Genomic DNA, 18,480 nt, shown 5'->3' with positions numbered 1-18,480 from the left:
CCGGTGCTCTATTCACTGCGCCACCTAGCTGCCCCACAAAAATTTTTTTAAAATTATTTAGCTCAAGGCCAGAAGGCCTTTCCCGATCTCTCAAATATGAGCATCAAAACCTTCTCTAACTTACCTTGTAGTTACGTATTTTTTTTTACTCATATATGACAGTGTCATATATAATATTCTGTATAATAGAATGTAAACTCCTTGAGGTCAGGTACTATTAGTCAGTCACTAAGAATTTATTAAGCACTAACTATTCACCAGGAAATGTGATAAGCTCTCAGGATTAAAAAAAAAAAGGTGAAAATATGGTTCCTGACTTCACAGAGCTCACATTCGTAATGGAGGGGATACCTTGCAAATATACAAAGAACTGTGTACATGCAAGTAAAAGGGAGATGATCTCAAAGGCAAAGGATAGGGTAATCATGAAAAAGGCCTCTTGAAGAAGGTGGGATTTGAACTGAGTCCTGAAGGAAGACAGGAGGCAGAAATAACTATGGAGAGTGTTGTAGACTCTAGGGAATGGTCCAAAGTTAGGGAGCTGGAGTCAGTCAAGTGTCAACAAGATGAACAATATCACAACTGGAAACTTTAAGTGCCATTAAGGGGGGCTTATTTTTGTTTGTTTGGTGTGTGTGTGTGTGTTGCAAGAGATCAATGATTTATAACTTGAACTGAAGCATCAACAAAAACAACTACAAAAGGGTAGGGAAATGAAAATTGCATTGTATATAATCACCAGCAGATGGTGATCATTCATTACTAAACTAAAGTTTTTGCCTTTCAAATTAAACTGTCCTCCCTTTCCTTGGAACTTTGACTTGTTATGTAGTTTAAGTTTGGGTGGGCCTATTTATTTACTATTGGCTTGTAAGGAAAAGAACCTTAGAGCAATATATTTTGCTTTCATGCCCCCCAGTTCCCTAGTTTGCCCTGGGATCTGGAATGAAAAGGGTTTAGACTTCATAGCTAGATGCCCACTTAAGCTTTTTGAAATTCCTGTGCCTAGGCTTGAATTTGAGAGAGCTGGAAAATTCTTCCATCTGGAATATCCTTCCACCACCCTTCTGGTCTTGGGAGTAAGAATCTCAGTGACTAGTGATTTTAAATATTTTGACACTATTAGAAATATTTGTGGTCCTCAGATATTGTGAGGAATCATTTCTGGTCTTAATCCTCCCATCCCTGAACATGTCCTCATCCCATAGTTCTACTGAGAAGTCAAAGACTCCAATGAACTTTTTTTTGGGGGGGGGCGGGCAAGGCAATTGGGGTTAAGTGACTTGCCCAGGGTCACACAGAGAGTAAGTGTTAAGTGTCTGAGGCTGGAACTGAACTCAGGTCCTCCTGACTCTGGGGCCCGTGCTCCATCCACTGTGCCACCTAGCTGCCCCTCCAATTCACTTTTAATCTTATGTTCTTTGACAGTGCTAACTTTACTTGGAGGCAGGGTGTGTGTGATTGGTCAGCTCATCTTGCTATTTCATCCAATCATACATACTTGGTATTCTTGTCATAATGATGTTTCACTCAGGAGATACAAAGGGAGGCTACCCCTGTGGATCTTCCAAGCCTTGTGCTTTCACCTCTCTCTGTGGAAAGTACTCCTTGCAGACAGGTGAAACACATTTCTTCCTGCAATGACCCTGTGAGGTAAGTAGGGTAATGATTACCCCCATTTTATATCTAGGATTGGAAAACACAAGCTAGTTCAGTGACTTATCACAGATCACAGACCTAGCCAATTGGAAGACCAGGTGTCTAGAATTTGTCAGGTGCTAGAATTTTTTTTATTGTTAATTTCTTGATTTATTTCATAACACTTTGTAGTATACCCATAGGAAATAGAAAGGATCCTTTATACATCACTACATTGGTGTGTGGGGTTGAGGGGAGTGGGAGGATAGAAGATATTAAAAGGAACAAAAATTCCCTTTTCTTTAATGATCTTCCAGATTTTCCATACTAGAGACATTTGGGAACAATTCAGAAGGTCTTAATGGTAGCAAAGGAGTAATATCATTTTTGGACAGCGTCTTGTATAATTCTGGGAGTTAAGACAACAGAAGGAGGTAAAGTATGAGGAGAACAAACCCCACAAAATTCTGATCTCAGACTGAAAGCTAATAATACTGAGATAAGAAGCCTCAGCAAACAAGAAGAAAAAAGTTTAGGTTCCTAAATGATCTCTATGTCATAGGCAAGTGGCCCTCCAATGGAAAATCCCAGGTAGAAGGATACTTTTTCTACACTTCTGCCACTGCGTAGCCGACCTAAGAAAACAGGCCTCACTGGGATCTTGATTTTTTCATCTTTTCCATAGTCTACATAGATGAGTTCACCTTCAGCCCGGCCTCTCAATCGTAGCAAAAGGTTCTGGACTTTTTCTTCCTTCCAAACATCTCCACTCTGCCATAGGGTATTCATATCTGCCACCTTTCCAAAACACTGCTCGATTTTGATTTTGTGCACAAGCCTGTTGAGACCCCTGCTTTTTCCAAGGTAAAAATGTGCAATTGGTTGCTTGAAGTGACACATATACTTGTACTGTGACCTGAAGGACCTGTTTAGAGATAAAACATACTTTTCCATTTGTCTAGAATCTGAATCCAGTTGTTGGTTTTCTGGCCAGAACACCAGGGAGGCAAGAAAGTAAGGTTCTGAATATCTGTGATCAAAACCTACTTGCTGCAGGACTTCTCGAAGCTGTTCTTTTAGCTTGGGAAAGGGTTGCACCTGTTTGGAAGCTGGTTTTATACAACTGAGAATGATGTTGGCCAGAATGAAATTCTGTTTATCTCTCAAATAGATTTTGTTGGTCAATTGTTCCAGTAGATAAGTATACAGATTTAGGATATCTTTCATTTTATTGGCAGCAATTTCTTGATTAATGAGAAGATATTCCAATAACCCAGAAAACTTGTCAGCTTTTAAAATCTCCAGGTTTTTCCTGCAGTTTTCTACTTGAACTGTGGAAACAAGTTTTGATTTAGCTCTTTTGTCTTGAGATTGCTGCAGATCTAAGGGACCAAATACTTCTGCATACTTATTGAAAAATCCAGCCACCTTTCTCCTAAGTTTCATCTCTTCATTTTCCTTAATGCTGTTCTTGGATTTGAGAAGGACAAAATAGTCATCAAAAAAATCAAAGGCTTCTTTCAAAGCTGACTGCAAGTTACTTAGATAAGGAATAAACTCTTCAAGCACTGAGTGATATTCATCATTTGGATCCCCGGGAATACCACCACTTCCAGATAAAAATTGTATCATGTGTTTGTTACGCACTTTACCTTCTTTTCCAAAGAAAGAAGTGAGCTGCAGAATCTGGATTGTGTAAAGACATACTTCAATCTCTCCTCTGTAGCCTGCTGTATTGTATGAATCATACCTCCTTTTTGTCCTTTGACACTCCAAATCCTCTCTGACATTTTCCAACACTTTACTTTGCTCCTGAGACAATTTGAAGGCTTTGGAGGCTCTTTCAGCAGTTTCCAGAAGACTCCTTAGATCATGAACAGTAATAGTCTTACTTCTTGCATTTTCTTCCAACCACCATTTTATCTTACTTTTGTAGACCTGACCAATTGTATCTGAGATGTAGGAATTGCAGGGTGCACATGTTTTTGCTTTCTCTGCCCACTTGAGAGCTTTGGGGAAGTTCTTCTCCTTAAGGTAGAAATGTCTGGCTAAGGCTTGACAAATGAATGCATTCTGGGGGAAGCGAATAGTTCCTTCTGTCAAGACCTTAACAACTTCAACATTACCTTCTTCCTGCTGCACTGCTTCAATCAAGGGGGAAAACAAAGTATCTGTCTCATCCCCATGCTCCCTGCGCTGTCTAGTAAGCAACAAGGTTTCCACATCTTGAGAAAGTTTATCTCTTCCTATTCCAATATCATAAAACAAGCTCTCTTGTAACAGTTCTAGTGTGATTTGACTTTTAGTCAAACCATAAGTAGTTTTCAATTCTACAAGACAGTGATCGGCAATCCGAGGATGGGTGATCCTTACACCTTTGTACTTCCCTCTTTCCTCCACTTCCATTTGAATCAAAATGCTAGAACAGGTTCCCATCTTGTCCTCAAGGCATTCAGTGCCCCAGAAAGCCCTCTTGTTTGCAATTCCCAAGAATGCCTCACACTGGGATACTGAGATTATGGAATTAGCAACATAAGAATTTAGCAGAGCCAGAAAGGAAATGAGATGTGCTGCCTTGCTCAGTTTTTCAAGCCCTTTCAGGATGTTCCTGACGACATTTTCTATGTATTTTTCATCAAAATTTTTTTTCACGATCATGAAAGAATAAAAGTCTTCAAAGTTCTTGTATTGCTCTTCAATTTCTTTCAGTTTGGCCTCAAAAGCTCTTTGTTCTTTTGGAGAAAGTTGATTTATCAGAGCAATGCTGTCTGAATTTTTTGCACTTTTTTTAGGATTCTGGGATCTCATGCAGTTTAAAATGATCACTAGGGGTTTTTCATATTGAATACCCTTTTCTGATACAGCTGTGAGTATACAGTGCTGTAGCAGACAGACATTTTCTTGTTCCTCAAAATCATCCACAAGGAGTAGTACAGGTAAATAATCTTGTTGGCCATTTGAACCATATGTGATTAAATTGGTCACCTGTTCTCCAATTTCTTCAAATGTGGTTGTTTTGTTTTTCAACACAGCACATCTCAATCTATTCTTTAGTTCCCAGAGAACATGCATAGCCAATGTAGTTCCCCCACAGCCTGGATGGTGATAAAGATTAATAATCTTGGCACAAATTTGTTTAGGAGAATCTGCCCAGTGCAGAATCATCTCTTCAAGTTTTTGATAACTGTCCCTTTTGATAAAAGGTAAAGAATAGTTTTCAGACGAAAAGTAGAAGTTCCACCAGGAAACTTTGCCACCACGATAAAAATGTTCCTCTCGAGATTTCATGAATTCAAGGAACTTATTGTTATCCTTTTCTAATTCTGTGTCTTTACATTCATTTTCACAGAGGATTTCTAGAGCACTCATGAAATCTTCTTCCCTTTTCAGAAGAACAGTAGATGAACCAGTTGAAGGTAAAAACCTTTGTGAAGAATGAATCCTTGATTTTAATTTAAGAATTGTACCATTTATCTTTTCAAGACTTAAGGTAGAAATACATTGGTCTGAGAGTTCATCTGCCATTGTCAGTCTGGCTTTTAAAAGATCTTTCCATCGTTGGCATATCTGTGAAGTAATGCAGATGCACAATATGTTTTCCATTCCCTTCAGGTCTTGGTAGAAAGCACAGAATGTTTCAATGAGGGGATCTCTTGGATCTTCCACTGGGGAGAGTAACAGAAACACCACCAAAAACTTCCCTCTTGGCATTATGTTTTCATGTGTAAGAAATGAAATGAGTTTTCTGACTTCAGAAGCTCTTTCTCTTTGCCATAAAGATGAGTCTAAAGGTTCATCTTCCTTCCTTCCGAGACCTGTTCTACCATTACAAAAGATCCAGCTGGGCTGTTGATAAAGATTCAACTGATCGGGATTTTGGATCATTTTGTCATCATAATGATATGGAAAGTGAAGATTTGCTGCTCGGGTCTCTAGGTAAGACTTTGCTAACCCATTGTTCCGAGATTCAGGATCAAACTCCAATACAGCAAACCACTTAATTTCCTTTAGAAAGTCCAGATGCTTAGTTTGATTTGGATGGCACTTACCAGCCACCAGAATGTACCAGTCATAGTAGGAATTGTCCAACAGGTCCCGGTTTCCTGTGAGCAGTTTCACCAGCTTTGGCCCTTCATTTTCCTTCATCTTCCTTTTGGTTCCATATTCTTCTTCTGCAGATTTTCTGGAATTTGCCAGTGAATCCAAATTAAGTAAAAACATTTTGTAATCTGCATCATTTTGCTTCACATTAGCCATGATGTTTTTAGAGCTGGCTCCCTCCCTCACAAAAAACGAGCATTCAATATCTTCTTTCCACCTTTTGTCTTTATTATTTTGCATCTTGATGGAGAAAGTAGTTTTTTTACATATGGAATACTGAGGAATGACATCGACTTCAATAACAAATCTATCAGATAGAGTATTGTCCTGTAGTAAGACTTCCACAAACCTGGGTTCCCTAATGCATTTACGTGCTTTATTGACCTGATTATCCTCAAAATAGTGTTTGATCATCCGATTGAAATGGTCAATAAAAGCATCTTTACTGGTAATTTTCACCCCAACAATTTCTCCGTGGGGTTTGTCTTTGACACCAAAATGGATAGTGCCATTGGTACGGGAATTCATACAGGCTGAAGCAAATCGAAAGACTTCATTGCTGAATTTCATTTTGATGTCTTCCTCAGTTGCTGTCTCAGTATTAGTCAATGCCTTGTATTCGTGGACTGGATCAATGAGATTTAGCGGTCCTGTTTCTGGCTGCAAAATATAATGCTGTGTATAACGATGGTTGTCATGGAAGTTGTCAAAAGGATATGGCATACATGAGCATCTTTTGGGTTCTGGCTCAGGCTTTACTTTGCCCTTTGTATCTTTTGCATCATCTAATATGTTTTCTGTAGTGAGCTTTGATTCTTGAGTACATTTGGAATTTGTACTGTCTTGAGAGTTGGTGATTGAAATTGCCTCTTCTGTATTTCCTGTTTTGTGTTTTGCCCTTGTTCTGTTTTCCTTTCTAGGAGTTTTCAAGATATCTTGTTTTCCCAATCTCTGAACAGGACTTTCTGTTGGAATGTTCCTCAATTTTTCATAAGTGCGCATTATCAAGAGAGCCGGCCCATGTGGTATACCCATATCCATAAGATCCTCCTTGGTTAAGATGTTTAATACTAAGCCTGTCACTTCTTGAGAAAGTAGGATCTGTCCATATTTTTCATCAATATTGAGTTCTTCTGTTGCCCATTGTTTGACACGTTCTTTGGTCCAGTCATTGATCTTTGGGGTCGGGTCAGTCATTTCAAAGATATATTGCCACTCTTCTGAAAGAACAAAATTAATGTAACATGTTTGAGATACTGTATAATGTACTTAATTTGGAATTGCAATGACTTACAATCTCTGTTCATTAAGTCACAAAATCATAGTTGGAAGAGACCTTAGAGATCATCTCATCCTACTAAACCTGAACAACTGTCCCCTTTGTCATATCCCTGACTAGTCATCAACTTGCCTTCCCTTGAAGATGCCCAGTGACAGTAAACTCATTACCCAATTCAACTTTTGGATGACTCTGACTTTTGGGAACCTTTTCTTTATATCCAGCCTAAATCTGCCTTTTCACTACTTCCACCCATTAGTTCTTCAGCCTCCTAGCTATGGCCAAGAAAAAAATGGCATTTTGTTGTTCTTGGTTTTCATCATCAACCTTGGTTCATTCTAACATTTAGATACTATTCTTACAAGATCATACCACTCTCTTACACTCCTACCACACTCTTTGCCCCTGCTTTCCTCTGTATTTTTTTGTTTTTGTTTTTGTGGGGCAATGAGGGTTAAGTGACTTGCCCAGGGTCACACAGCTAGTAAAGTGTCAAGTGTCTGAGGCCAGATTTGAACTCAGGTCCTCCTGAATCCAGGGCTGGTGCTTTATCCACTGTACCACCTGGCTGCCCCAAGGCCTAGCTTCTTAAGTGTGCTTCCCAGGTAAGGGTCTTTCATTTCATTTTAGACCCTTGCTGGGTTTCCTGCAATCTGACTTTCTCATTACTACTCCATTGGAATGACCTTCAGGATGATGAGGTCATAGCCTTAGAGCTGGAAGGACTGAAGAGATATGGTCATTCAGTCCCTAGCTTCTTAAACTGTGGTTTGTGAGCCCAGATGGGGTTGTGTAACTGAATGTGAGAGTCGATGCACACATGCACACTTTGTGCTACTCATGGCATCATGAGGTCACCTAAAAATTTCTCAGGTGAAAATGGCTTGCAAGTGGGAAAAGTTGAAGAAGCCCCTAGTTAGACTACTTTTGCAGATGTGGGTGCCAGGCTATTATGCCTGAGCTAGACTGACCCTATGTTGTTAGATCATCCTTTTTTGACCCCTAAGAGCCTTGAGGCAACACTTACAAAATATAAAAGCATAAGACAAATGTCCTTTGGCAAATGTTCCCTTCCCAAACTTGCCCTTTCCAAAACCACATTCCCTTTCCTTGTTCCTCAAACCTGCTTTCGGTTTCTCTTGCTACCTGATCAGTAGGCTTGCTGCTGAACCCACATGTTCTCCTCAGTAAGTGGAACCTCATATAAGTCCCCTAGACACACACACACACACACACACACACACACACACACACACACACACTCAACATTCAGTCCTTTCTCTCTGGGTATAAGCCTATCATTGTCCTGTGGACACCAAGGGCACTGGGGATTATCCCCAAATCTGTAAACCTAATAAATGTATTATTGTTCTGCAGCTTCAAAGTCATTTCTTCTATGACCCCTCTGGCTCTTTGCCTCTGGTCATTTGGTACCAGGAGGGTATTGGAGGATTGATATGCTACTGTGGGGTGGGAAGAAAGGTGACAAGGCTTCCACAGGAAATAAATGGCAGAGCTCCTGGGGTTGGTATAACAGGGATCTCTGGGGCCCCTCAAAATTTTGCTCACTGGCTAAAGTAAGAAATCAAGCCTACTGCAAAAGATGCAGCAGCTGCTCCATTGGCTGCTTCCGACCTCCTTGGACAAGATTGCTAAGGTGATGACACAGTAGATATGAAGATGTATACATGAGAGGGACCTAGATAACATAAGCCAGAAACACATGCAAAAGGATGAGTAATCCCATGATTCCCCATGGGTTCCCCAAGATGAGTGGTTCCTCTGGGTAGGCAGAGGAGGGAATGAATTATTTCTCTCAATCATAGAGGAGTTTCATCCTTTTCAGGAGGACTACCTGCTGATCTCTTCTTTCTAATACAATTGGTTGCCATTAGGTGGAGGATGATTGGTCAGACTTAGCTCGGGGTGGTCAGTCAGCCAATAATTATTTATCAGGTGCCTATTATGGGAACGTGTGAGAGCTGCATAGTCCACAGGAGAGAATCTTCCTCAGATCCTGTCCATGAAATGGTGGGTTTCAGAGGAGGCAGTTAGACTGCTATCCTATCCTCCTCTGGCTGCATGAGAATCCTGGGTATAGGAATGCCTTCCCTATTATATAACCTTTGACAATAGTATATTTAAGGTCCTAATCTCCATCAGACCATGAAAATAGGGGACCTCTATAGACCTCCTTTTGAGTGCCCTAGATGGAGGCCTGCTGAAAGGAGAGGTTGGTACTATGGAACTTCCTTTTAGGCTAGGAAGCAGAGACGGAAGAAAAGGGAACAGGAAGTCCTAATAATCTTGGGCCCAAGGAAAGGAGTGTGTGTGTGTGTGTGTGTATGTGTGTGTGTGTGTGTGTGTGTGAGAGAGAGAGAGAAAGAGAGAGAGAGAGAGAGAGAGAGAGAGAGAGAGAGAGAGAGAGAGAGAGAGGAAGGAAGGGAGGGATTTGTGGGGGGGGAGGGCGGGGTGGCAAAGGGAGCTACAGGGATCATGCCATAAGGAAGAGAGGGACTGGGACCCTCAACAGTTTGGTTTTCCACCCAAGGTCCCATCACACAGAACCATATTTCCATCTCCTGGACCAGGAGATTCCCTGGGAGGAGATAGGTCTCCAAATCCGAACTTGTGGAAAAAGGACTGAGATATGGGTGAACCTCCCTCACAGAATATTCATTCTTCCAAGGGGCTAAATGACCTTGCTGAGGCCTAGAAAAAAGGTGACTTGAGGAAGAAAGTCTCAAAGAGGGAAGAAGGAAGGATAAGAAGCATTAGTGATATCCCTGCTGGACAGAGACAAAGCTGGATCAAATTCTGCCTCTCCTGGAAGCCATAGGGTCCCTTTTTCCTACCTTGACACTGTACATGACTTGATCTCTGACCAGAATGGTTAGGCATGGGATCTGCTAAGGACTTCTCTGGGTCATCTGCACTCATGACCATTTCCTGGCTGGGAGTGGAGGGGACTCAGCACTACTTAGGTCTCCTCAATTCCAGGGGCTCTGGTTAAAATAATCCCCAGGGGGCAGCTAGGTGCACAGTGGATAAAACACGGGCCCTGGATTCAGGAGGACCTGAGTTCAAATCTGGTCTCAGACACTTGACACTTAAGTAGCTGTGTGACCCTGGACAAATCACTTGACCCTCATTGCCCCACCAAAAAGAAAATAGATGAAATAAAATAATCCCCAGAAAAGTTGGCCCTTGATGGAGAAAGAAGGTACCCTTTTAAGGGTTTGGCCTCAGTCACCCCGTATGGGGAACACAGACCCAAGCCTATGTCATAATAGATGACCCTTTGACCTGATTATAGGGACAATTGTAATGAACCTCAATGATGAATGTATTGGTGGCATTGACCTATTATCCCAGGTGACAGGGCTGGACCATCACCTGGAGTGGCCACACTCTAACTCCCAGCTCCCAATGCTAGCTAGCTATGTGGACATCTGGTGAGTTCATACCTTCCCACAGGTCCTGTTACCCACCCCCTCTTGGGTTGTTCAAACCTGAAATTACCAAATACCAAGAAGAAAAGGGAACAACACAGCTCTCCTAAGAGAATTGTGAGAAGCAGAAATTTTGAAAGCCATAGCCTTGTGATATAATAGCCCCCTGTGGCCAACGTCAAAAGCCAGTGGTAGATGGAGACTGACAGTGGATTACAGAGAACTTAACAAGACAGTAACACCCCTTATAGGCCCTGTGGTGCTTGATGTGGTCACCTTAAACTAAAGGTGGTTGTTGTTCATTTGTTTTTCAGAAACATCTGACTCTTCATGACCCCTTTTGGGGTTTTCTTAGCAGAAATACTAGAGTGGTTTGCCATTTCCTTCTCCAGTTCATTTTACAGATGAGAAAACTGAGGCAAACAGGGTGAAGTGACTTGCCCAGGGTCACATAGTTAGTAAGTATCTGGGGCTGGATTTGAACTCAGATCTTCCTGACTCCAGGCCCCATGCCCTATCTACTGAGCCACCTAGCTGTCCTTAAACTAAAGGTCAGTGATCCTCAAGAGAAACTTGTATGTAGTCACTAACTTAGCCAATGCCAATTCCCCTCCATGAGGAAAACCAGGAATAATTTGTTTTTACTTGGCAGGGCCTGCATCAAGGATGCCTTAACATTCCTGCAATCCACCATCACCCCTTGCTGGTCTGGTGATATTCCTACATTATATCAGTGACTTAATCATTATCATCCCAAATGAAGGGGTTGCTAAAAATGCTTTAGAACTGGTACTATAGACTTTTAAGGCAGATGGGTGGGCTACCAACCCTGATAAAGGCCATGAATCCACCCAGCAAATGAGATTCCTGGGAGCCCAGTGGGTGGGGAGCAAAAGAGACATTTCTACCCTGATTAAGGAAAAACTCTTTAGCTTAGGGACTCCCTAAGAATAAAAAGGAGACCTGTATTGGGCTTCTGTGGTACTGGAGACAAGATATTTGCTATCTGGGTATCCTACTGAAACCCCTGTTTAGAGTAACACATTAGTGATCGGTCTTTGAAAGGAAATCAAAGCAGCAACAAACTTCCAAGGGTGCCACTAGCCATTGAATAAGCCCTCCTGCTAGGACCTTCTCTCTCCCAGTACTACACAGAGCTCCAGGTATTCATAGGCAACAAGACTACAGACTGGGCTCAAACCAAGCATCTCTTACATTTCTGCCTGTTTCGAGAAGCAAGCCAAAGATATGAAGAAACTGCATGTTGTATATCCAAGCTCAGAATTAGAGCTGAAAGCATTGGATGATAGAGCTGGAATGGACCTTGATCATTTAGTCTTACCCCCTCATTTGTAAATGTAGTGAACTCCACCAAAAGACTTGGGCAGGGAGTAAAGGTATATGGATGGGGATGGCTGCTGGGACACAGTCCACTTCCCACAGTTGTTTAAGTTCCAGGAGGATTTCAGACTTGATCAAAGGGCATACTACTCAAATACTGCTGACTGTGGTATAGAGAGGAAGATTGATCGGTTTAACTGGTTCTGATCTGCTATCTCCAGGGTTAGGAGAAATTTTGGGGGGGAGGGGGGCGGGGCGGGAAGAGGCGGGGAACTGTCTGCATAGCCAGAGCTGGTGGCATCTTCTAAAAGGCTTAAGTTAGCCTTGGCCTAGTCTCTTTATTTCATTTTCTTTGGGTATGCTATGCTGGTGTGTAAAAAAACAAAACCAAGAAGATATCAATAACAATTTATAAAAATAAAAAATGTTTGTTGAATTGAATTAAACTGAATCACTACTTTAAAACATATGGTTTGTGCTTTTAAAATATGCATATGTATACATAAATATACGTATATATACATATATACGTATGTGTGTGATATGTGTATATGTGTGTGTGTGTGTGTATATCTATATCTATCTATATCTATATATATATACACACACACACACTATTTTCTTTTTTCCCCATAAAGAGCATCTATTCTACTGACAGCATCTAGGGAAAGACAATTCTGTAAGGCAAGAGACCTTGTTGAGACCATTTGGCCCCAAGAAATGGGCCTCAGTCCTTGGCCTCTGCATTTATTCTTTTCCCTTCTAGGTGAGGGGATTGGATCTTCCAATTTTATGAGTTTCAAAATATCAAGAATGATGGGGGCAGCTAGATTGTACAATGGCTAAAGCACTGGCCCTGGATTCAGGAGGGCCTGAGTTCAAACCCGGCCTCAGACATTTGACACTTACTAGCTGTGTGACCCTGGGCAAGTCACTTAGCCCTCATTGCCCCGCCCCACCCCCCCAAATCAAGAATGAGACTTCAGGCTCCTCAGGTTCTAGGTTTTGCAGCCATCTGAGTACTAATGCTCAGAGGAACAATGAATGACCTTTAGGAATGACTTTTGGGACCTATCCCAGTAGTAGCTCAGATGAGGACTTTAAAAAAATATATACACATATTTGGGTGTACACTTGGTAAGTTCAGTGCTATGTAGAGACTAGACTGTGAGTCAACCAAATCTCCCTAGAGACCAAGGCGGTATAAGGGAAAACGCCGCCGACCCCCCCTCCCCGTATCTGAGGGAAGTGTTTGTACTTAGTTCTTCCTTATATCTTTGGAATAAATATCTAAACCAGTAAAAACTAGTCAATGTTAAATGGAATTGGTGTCCTCCCCACTTATCCTGGAGGCTCAAGCCAAGTTCATTAGATATTAAAAACCTCAAACCCCTAAGGGGTCAGATATAGCCTTCTTGGATCTTAGGGAAGGAGGCTACAGAAGCAAGAACAAAAGAACACATATTTCCCCCAGATATCTCCTATCCCACCTCGATCTCTTGGGGGAGTGGGCTCAAACTTAGCTCAGTTTCCACATAACATTTGTCCCACCAAATTTAATTTTCCTCTCAGCTACTATTGGCCTGAATCCCAAAGGTCATCCTTGTTCCTCTGGTCACCAACATTGAGCTGGATACAAAAACTCGATGCTAGGATCCTGGAACACTGGGATTCCCAGAAGTCCAGATGTTTGCTCTCTTGACCTTTTTTGGGGTGGGGTAATGGGGGTTAAGTGACTTGCCCAGGGTCACACAGCTGGTAAGTGTCAAGGTCTAAGGCCGGATTTGAACTCAGGTCCTCCTGAATCCAGGGCCGGTGCTTTATCCACTGCGCCACCTGACTGCCCCTCTTGACCTTTTAAAACCCACAAGATCTTTCACCTTGAAGGAAGCACAAATACAGAGGTGAAGGACCTGATGCCCACTTCTCTAGGCTCTGTAGCCTCTCCAGGGAGAAGGCCCCAAAGCTTCTCCCTACAGCATTTTTCCTTTCCTGATTTCATCAGCAAAAGAATCAAATTCCTAAAGAGAAGGGAGCAAGACACTAGGTCATAGCTAACTCAGGTCTTTTTGACTAGACTCCACTTCTGGCTATATAGCCAGTTAGAGGAGAGGGAAAAGGCTTCTCTTAACACACGGAGAGAAAATTGTAATATTAGGTTATACTTAGATGGCTGGATGGCCCAATGGATAGAATCCTGAACCTGGAGTCAGGAAGACCTGAGATCAAATTCTACCTCAGATGCCTAGCTGTGTGATCCTGGACAAGTCATTTAACCTCTGTTTACTCAATTATAAAATGGGGATAATAACAGAACCTACCTTGCAAAGTTGTTGTGAGGTTCAAATGAGATAATATTTATAAAGTGTTTGGCAGCACAGTATATAGTACACAGTAGACACTATATAAATGCTTGTTTCTTTCTTCCCCCACAACTCCCCCCCCCCAATTTATAAAACATCTACACATGCAACACATTCTATGTCATCAGGACTCTCACAGAAGCTGGCTCCTCACTTCTCCATGTCCATCAGAAGTGCTCCACACATACACCAGATCTCCATCACACATCAGTATTTACTTTGTTTCTTAAGGTAGTAAATATGATAAAGTTGTTGACTCACAGATATTCAAAGCCAAGAGTTATGTCTTACTTATTATTTACAGATAAAGAGTGGGAGGAAGAGAGATTTTTCTTTTTTTAGAGAGATGAAATGTTTGGTTCACACTTACTCTGGCACAGAGTCACTTTTGAGCAATTGGACAAAGCGGAAAATGGGTGTTGGACTCTTACAAGGCTGGAAATAGATTGGAAATCCATGTGCTCCTGAGAATTAGCTGCGTGTTCCTAAGAATGATAGGCTTGGGAAGGAGCTGGCACAATCATTTTTTCACTCTCCTTTTCACTTATAGAGACCATTTGACTCACCAACCTTTGAAAAGCAGCCTATGCCTTCAAAAAGAAGGAGAATAAGTTGCTTGAAATGAGAAAGCTATATTCCTGAATGGAAGTGAACACTTGATATTTCTGGCCACTTGAAGGGAGGGAAAAGAAAGTAGTACTTGGTTGTTCTTTGCCTCAGGGGATGACTGACAGCTTGGCCCAACTAAGTCTCCAGTGCTCCCACTTGCTTACACAGAAGAATGAGGAAATTAAGGTGTGGAGTGATAGTCATTTGTCCCAGGTCCAGAAATCTTTGCTTTCTGACTTTCTGACATAGATGTATGGTGTCAGACAGATACTAAAAGGATATACTTTCAGAAAAGGAGCTAAAACAAAACTTAATTATAATAAAATTTGAAAATGGAGGGGATGGGGCAGCTAGGTGGCGCAGTAGATTAAACACCGGCCCTGGATTCAGGAGTACCTGAGTTCAAATCCGGCCTCAGACACTTGACACTTACTAGCTGTGTGACCCTGGGCATGTCACTTAACCCTCATTGCCCTGCAAAAAAAAAAAAAAGAAAGAAAAAGAAAATGGAGGGGAACCCCCCTCCCCAGACATTGAATACAACTTTTGTCTCAAAGAACTTGCTGAATTAACAATTTTCTGAGCAGTTTCTACTTTAATCCTCTATGAAAATGACAGTGCTTCTTAGAGGTGGACATGTCGTCTTAGATTAGATTTGGATCATCTCTTATTAGGGCTACCCTGCTAGTCCTCTGGTATAGGAATTGTAATTATCTTGTAGTACATGTATATGTGTATGTATGTATCTATCTTCATATCCATATATTTGCATCTATCTATGTATATATTATATATGTATATATGTAGAAATACTTATATAACTATAGTGTGTAATTTTATATCTATTTTCACATATATGTGTGTAGATATTTGATGCATCATATGTGTATATACACGTATGCATACACATACACACACATATATATGATACATTTAAAAACTTCCTATGACATAGCTTTTAGAAATCCTTTTGGAGAGCTAATGCCTAGGTTACAATATATGAATGGACACTTTATTTTAAACATTGCTCTAAAAATTCACAATCCACTAAAAAAACTTTTCCCAATAAAATAACAGCCGCCTTAGGCTAAAAAACAAACAAACAAACAAAACAAGAAAAAGAAAACCAGGCAGCTCCACCCATCCCCACTTCCCCCTGGCTTTCCACATCTTGTCAGTACCCCTACCTCTCCTCTGTTGTTTTTATTCTAACTTTGGCATCTCCTACTTCTCAATATATTCATTTGCACTATTTTGCAGATTGCTGACGAACGTTTGGAGGATTTCTTTAAAGTGCGGTGGGGGTTGGGGTAGGGAATCTTTCTTGGATATTAGTTTCGTTTTCCGGGGCTGCACTCTGACGCGTGGTAGGCAGAGTACTACAGCCCTGTCGGTGGTTGGTTGATTTGTCCCTGGCCCCGCCGCCCGCCCCTCTCTCGTGGTGGGGTAATGACGGGAGATTGATTGTGCGATTGTAAAGTCAATAAAAATCCCAAATTTTCAGCCAATTTGGTCTTCAAATTGTTTCATTTTGATGTCACCAGTTTTCCATTTCTTATCCACCAGTCCACACAGATACCATGGAGATACCATGGTATCATTCAGATACCATGGAGAGCTTTCTCTTTTATTTTCCCCGCCCAGATCATATAGAATTAGAGGACTAGCCCTGTATGGAGTATGGAGTTTCACATCTCAAATCTCTGATCTAAAGCTCGCAAAGGAGACCCTTTGTGATCTACCTCCCCTAGAACACATACACATCCCCCGTAGCTACAGGTGCCATAGGGCACCTATGGGAATCTTCCTCCTTCAAAGATTTTCTATGACCTCTAAGATAAGCTTCACTTGGCAGCGATATGTCTGCTTCCATATTTAGAGACACCGATACATGCATACATACATACATGTGTGTATGAATTATATATTACTAAAAATACAGGTTATTCCAAAAGTCTTAGTGCAGTCTCAAGTCTGCTGCACTAAGACCTTTGGGACACCCTGTATTGGTGGATAGATAGATAGACACAGACAGACAGACAGATAGATAGATAGATAGATAGATAGAGATATATACACCCACACCCACATACATATGTGTGTATATGTATATATATATGTGTGTGTGTGTGTGTCTAGTTTCATTTGTTTAAAGATCAGACAACAACAACATTGACAGCAAAAAGCCTAGACCTCCCCATAGTTAAATTTCATAAAGGAAAGGAAGCCGTTGATTAATTGAGGAACTTACCAGAGCAGTCCTGAGAATTCCTGCTTAGAAAGAAGACTCTTGAACTGTGTAATAATATTTCATTTCTTCTTGTAAAAGCATAGGCTTTCAATGAAATAAATTTGCTAATCTGCCCTTAAAGTATCAGCAAATTTCAATGCTGTTTCTTCAGAGGTTCTAGAGGAACAGGATGAATTTATGAAGGCTGTGGCACTTTATTTTTAGTCATACAGGAAGTGCCTCAAACAGACACAGCAAAGAATAGGTTTCACTTTCATCTGAGAATCTAATATTTATGTGGCATGTTGGAAGATTACTAAATAGTTTTACTGAATTGTTACCTCCAAAGAGGCAATTGGTAATTCCTATTGAGGAATTAATAAGGCATATAATTCCTCCTGAGAAACTCCAGAAAACACTGAAATAACTCTTAAGATGTGTTAACTTATCAATGCAGTGGGTTGAACTGTTGTAGGATCTGGGAGTTAATGTGTCATGTCCTGAAATTTTCAGGTCTGAACTTCCCATTATTTCTTGAGCTAACAGGCTAAGGATCTAGATATAATTCTACCTTTAAAAGGTAGAATTTTCAGTCATTCACAGCTTTCCTAGAAAGAAAACTAAGAATGAGATAAAGAAAGTAATTGTTCTTGAAAAAACAATCTTTTTAAAGACTGAGATAGAGTGTAGTATTGGTGGGTGGGTGTATAGGGAACCAACCTTTCCTTCCTTCCTTCTTTCCCTCCCCCTGCTGAATCTATGATCTCATTAATGTAGACCTTCTCTCCATTAGTGGAGACTCAAGTTTTCTCATACTGTGATTTCTATCTTATGTCCTTCCATAAATCCTCCACAGATCAGGAATTCTTAATCTGGGGTCTGTGACCTTTTAAAAAAAAATCTGTATTTTAATAGAACTGGTTTCCTTTATAAACTTACATATTTCATGCTTTTAAAAACATTATTTTCAGAAGGGGTTCAAAGGCACAAGGCTCCAAAGGAGACTGTTACATAAAAGAGGTTAAGGACCCCTGCCAAGGAGGATCTATGCAATGAACTAATTTTAGTTTGTGATCTCCTTGATGTCAGGGACTGTCCTGCCTCCTTTTGTATCCCCAGAACTTAGCACAGTGCTTGGCACATAGTAGGAACTTAATAAATGTTGATTGACTGACTGACTGACTAACTGAACTAGAAGACTTCCTCTCAACCTTTTAATCTGTCATTGGTATAATTGGGATGAGGAGAACTAGTCCACTGTAGCTATAAAATTTAAGCTGATTTTTGAACCTGTAGTTGAAGGGATTTTGCATTTCCTATGGGAATGTTCGGGGGTATTGGTAACTCACAACTTGTTCCATCAACATCCATGTATCCCTAACTCTTTCTTTCAGATTCTCCCCTCCCAACTGCCATGGGCTGTGCATTAGTTATCTTCTCTTAATGACATAATTTGGTACTTTCTTT

The 18,480-nt window shown here is 41.0% G+C and overlaps 1 protein-coding gene across 1 annotated transcript; it reads right to left on the bottom strand.

The window, feature by feature from the left end:
* Positions 1-1,925: 1,925 nt before the first annotated feature.
* Positions 1,926-17,185, bottom strand: SAMD9L (sterile alpha motif domain containing 9 like). The gene is made up of 2 exons (XM_043965344.1): positions 17,035-17,185; positions 1,926-6,959 (listed from the first exon to the last, which is right to left on the bottom strand). Exon 2 carries the CDS (start codon positions 6,934-6,936, stop codon positions 2,179-2,181), a length of 4,758 nt encoding a protein of 1,585 aa, XP_043821279.1. The 5' UTR covers positions 6,937-6,959; positions 17,035-17,185; the 3' UTR covers positions 1,926-2,178.
* Positions 17,186-18,480: the final 1,295 nt, after the last annotated feature.

The sequence above is a fragment of the Dromiciops gliroides genome, chromosome 5, assembly GCF_019393635.1.
Source record: "Dromiciops gliroides isolate mDroGli1 chromosome 5, mDroGli1.pri, whole genome shotgun sequence".
Classification (NCBI taxonomy): domain Eukaryota; kingdom Metazoa; phylum Chordata; class Mammalia; order Microbiotheria; family Microbiotheriidae; genus Dromiciops; species Dromiciops gliroides.
This window is presented reverse-complemented; position numbering and strand designations above follow the sequence as displayed.

Bases quoted from the DNA above. Each gene is read 5' to 3' on its own strand.
- SAMD9L (XM_043965344.1), bottom strand. From the start codon at position 6,936: ATGACTGACCCGACCCCAAAGATCAATGACTGGACCAAAGAACGTGTC.